The sequence below is a fragment of the Gossypium hirsutum genome, chromosome D05, assembly GCF_007990345.1.
Source record: "Gossypium hirsutum isolate 1008001.06 chromosome D05, Gossypium_hirsutum_v2.1, whole genome shotgun sequence".
NCBI classification, from domain to species: domain Eukaryota; kingdom Viridiplantae; phylum Streptophyta; class Magnoliopsida; order Malvales; family Malvaceae; genus Gossypium; species Gossypium hirsutum.
In genome coordinates this window covers 59,763,703-59,767,693 of record NC_053441.1, presented here as the reverse complement: position 1 = coordinate 59,767,693, position 3,991 = coordinate 59,763,703, and the positions used below count along the sequence as shown (strand labels likewise).

General features: G+C 37.4%; 2 protein-coding genes across 2 annotated transcripts; both read right to left on the bottom strand.

Annotated features, from left to right (window-relative positions):
• Nucleotides 1-1,011: 1,011 nt before the first annotated feature.
• On the bottom strand, nt 1,012-1,878 carry LOC107902233 (uncharacterized). Its single transcript, XM_016828447.2, has one exon. The coding sequence runs from the start codon at nt 1,876-1,878 to the stop codon at nt 1,012-1,014; it is 867 nt and encodes a 288-aa protein (XP_016683936.2).
• Nucleotides 1,879-2,407: 529 nt separating this feature from the next.
• LOC107902234 (probable disease resistance protein At1g52660) lies at nt 2,408-3,499 on the bottom strand. Its single transcript, XM_016828448.1, has one exon. It carries the CDS (start codon nt 3,497-3,499, stop codon nt 2,408-2,410), a length of 1,092 nt encoding a protein of 363 aa, XP_016683937.1.
• Between the last annotated feature and the right edge of the window lie 492 nt (nt 3,500-3,991).

The following is a 3,991-nucleotide window of genomic DNA, read 5'->3' as shown; positions in this document are numbered from 1 at the left end:
TTAACTATGTTAATCCCTACAATTTTTATATTAGTTAAGAAAAGGAATTTATCTTATTTAATTTCCACTTTTAATTTCTAAAATCATACTTTTATGAAAGTACATTATTGTTTTAATCTTTATCATTACGTTTACATATGAATGAATCCAATTATATTTTTAAATAAATATTATGTTCTAAAAAAACAAGCATTTATTATTTTTTAAATTTCCAGAAATTTTACATGGAAATTAAAAAATATTATGTCTTTTTACAATACTTTCCTAACTTTTATTGGAAATAAAACTATGATTTTGTCTCACCTTAAATCATTTTGATTAATATAAATATTTTTGATTTCTTATTTACCTTTGCCTCTCAGTCTCCATGCTCTTAACCTCTTCCTTCCATCCTTCCTTTTCTCCTCTCTTTTGCACTATCCTCCCCCTTACTTCTTTCCCACCAACCCTTTTATCTTTCTCTTCAACATCACCACAAATATACATCAAATTTTATTAATATGGAGAAATTAGATTTATCAAAATAAAAAATAAACTAAACTATAAATGGTTCATACCTTTCATCCTTCCAAAGGGGTTGAAGAACATTTTTAAAGTTTGGATGGCCATCCCACTCCAACGATTCCCACCATTTTGTCCTTGACCTGATGGTAAGAGAAGGTGGAGCATATGCAAATGGCTGCCCATTGACAACAAGGGGAACAAATGGAGGAATTCTCTTCAGTTTATAACAGTCTCTATCAACTTGGATAAGTTGGAGAGAATCGCAAACCATCACTCCACTTTTGCTGCAAATGCTCTTCAAATTTGGTAACCTACGTAGACTCAATTCTCTCAATTTGGGAAGATGGAGTTTGATTAATGCATCACTCCCTTTTTCTTCAACTTTTGATGTTTCTGCTCCCAATATTTCTACTATCTCATCACAATGATCCACTAATATTTCTTCCAAGTTTTGGAGGTTTGGAAGCAACCAATGTGGAAGCAACGTCTTCATACTTGAGCAGCTCACTATCTTAATTTTTTGAGATGGGAAAAGGTGGCAGACGGAGCCAATGTTGATGTTGTTGCTGAACCAATTCCTTCATCTTTCATAATAAGGGCACTTAACTTTGGCAGATCTCGAAGATATAACACCTCGAGGCTCTGAAATGGCTGAGCGGAAAAAGAGGCAAAAGAGGACACGGAAACAACACACTCTATCCCTTCACACCCCCAAATACCACAAACCTTCAAGTCAATCGCATTTTTGAAGGAAGAATTATCATCGACTAAGCTTCTCAAATAGTCGCAGTTTACAATATTCAACAGTTGAATTTCAATTGGGTGCATAATTAACTCACCTTCCCAATTCTCGACTTCTCCAATTGTTGCTGTTTTCTCCCTTCCACGACCCATAATATATGGGCCCACCAGTAAATAGTACTCGATGAGATTTTTCTTACTTTGTTGCATTGAGGAGATGAACTTATTCAATTCACCGATGTCTTCAAAACGTCCGGTTAAGCACTCCAACTTCTTCAATGGTTCCATCTCCTCTGCTTTTAGACTTGTTTTTTCATTGTCCACATCAAAACTCAAGTGCTGAAGGTGAACGAGTTTTGGTAAAAGTCCAGCGGGTATCTCTTTCGGAGTGAACACTTGAAGACCAAGATATCTTATCTTTATCAGCATATCCATGCCTTCTGGTACTTCCTCAATATTAGTCCAACTTAGATCCAACTTCTTCAATTCTTGAAGCATCGAAAGACATGGTAGATCTCTTAATTCTTCACAATAACAAAGCAACAATGTTGTGAGGTTCTTTAGTACAGAAATGGAATTTGGTAAACTTTTGATCTTCGTAGAGGACAAATTCAGAACACTAAGACAAGGCATGTTTGTGAAGAAAGAAATTGAGATCTTCTTTATAGGGTTCTCCTTCAATAACTAGGTTGTGAGCAGTTGACATTTTGTGAGCAGCACATCTATGGAAATTCTGATATGGAGTTACACATAAGTGACACTTTCTCAATATCCGGACTCCATTGCTCCTTTTCTGGTAACTCTTCTAATTGCAAACCTGCTTGTATCATATATCGAGGATTCATTCTTGTGATCGACAATGCCATGTCTCTCACTGCATCATGCATTATCATTTCTTCACTCCAGACATTTTCCAACAAGCAATTATCTTCTAACTTCTTCAAAATAACATGGCCCTTGTCTTTCATTTCTTGTCTTGTACCCATATCATCTATGAATCCCTCCTCAATCCAGCACTCAATTAGTTCATCCTTTTCAATTCCAAAATCTTCGGGATATAATGCGCAATGTAAGAAACAATATTTCACTTTCTCGTCCTTTAAGTGATCGAAGCTAAATTTCAAGCGCTCGATTACCTCAGCTTCCACTCCTTCCACTTTCCCTATTCCTCTTTCAATTCCCCTGCATTTTTACAAATACGGGGGTTATCTTCTCCTTTCATGGTACCAGCTACCACGACAATTGTAAGAGGTAGACCCGAACATTCCTTGACAACAAGCTTCAACGTAGGCATTATAGTTGGACTTTGAACTATGTTAGGTCCAACTTTATTCAAGAATAGTATCAATGCCTTTTCTTCTGAAAGGGGCTTCACTTTTATCACCTTACAACCCATATACTTACAGACATGCTCCGAACGGGCTGTCAACACCAACTTGCAGCCATTGCTGCCACTCGGCTCAGGGATCCCAACTTCCTCTAGAGAGACTTTATCCCACGCATCATCTAGGATTAGAACATGCTTTCCTGCGTTCTTTAGCATTTCTGACAAGATTGCAGCTCGTCTGAGCTTGTCCTCTTCTTTGTCTAAATACTCCTTTGACTCCAACGCACTTGCAATATTATCTTGTACCTTCATTACATTGAACTCCTTTGATATGGTAACCCAGATTACCCTTTTGAATCTTTGTTCTTTCAAAAGATCATTGTGAATGTGCTTCATGATAGTGGTTTTACCCACACCGCCCATCCCCCAAACTCCAATCTTGCTCACCTCCTCCTGCATCAAACATGCCCAAATCTCATTTCTGACAGCTTCCTCTCCAACTAGTTCTGATGTTGGCAGCGGCAACCCACCGCTTGGACCATCTATGGCAAGACCTTCAGAGGCATTAGGAGCTTTATCAAGAAATTCCTTCATTTCTCGAGTCTTTTCATCAACCAGCTTCCCGTTGCAAGCACGACAGAGATATCTCCCGTTACTGACTTTGTTTTCAACAACTTGTGCTTCCCTAATCATCTCTTTCACATCTTTCAACCAATTTTCAACTTCCTTCTTCGGTATCTTCCCCAGAGGACGAAGAAGCTCTGCTTTCAATTGCAGCTCTATATCTTCCATTTTGCAATTCAATTCATCTCTGATCCTCTTGAAGTTTCTCACATAATCGTTCAGCTTTCTGTAATATTGCAAGTATTTACAAACAGGTGTTCCGAGACAATTTGCAATGACAACAACAGGCTCTACGTACTCCATTGCTATGTCCCTGCAATGCAATCATATATAACAGTAGCAGATAATGAAAATCTGTGAATGTATTGGATGAAGTATTGATATGTCTGTGTAAGCATGAAAAGGAAACATGAATGCAAGTTTCAAGCAATGGCGTTTTTTAGATGGAGCTATGGATGGGTGGCAGACAGAAACATGATGAAATTCTGGTCACCAGAATTAAGCCCTCGATGTATATAAAATGCTAGATTCAAGTGTGCAATAGTTCATTACAGAATATTAAGAGTTAAAATGTTAACAGTTTGAGATTTCAACATTATATTGCTTCTGGGTAGCTCTTTCTGTGTTAATTGCAATCTAGAGTAGATTATGTCTGCTGATCATCTTGTCTTAAAATCTAAAACTGTTGATAATGAGTAGAGGAAATCATAGCTTCAGATCTTATTACCTGACTTAGTGGCTGAAAAGTGTTGAGAGAATAGAACTGAAAATGACGCAGTGAAGTTGACTGTCTTA

Excerpts from the sequence above, each read along its gene's own strand:
- LOC107902233 (XM_016828447.2), bottom strand. The coding sequence starts at position 1,878 with ATGCCTTGTCTTAGTGTTCTGAATTTGTCCTCTACGAAGATCAAAAGT.
- LOC107902234 (XM_016828448.1), bottom strand. The coding sequence starts at position 3,499 with ATGGAGTACGTAGAGCCTGTTGTTGTCATTGCAAATTGTCTCGGAACA.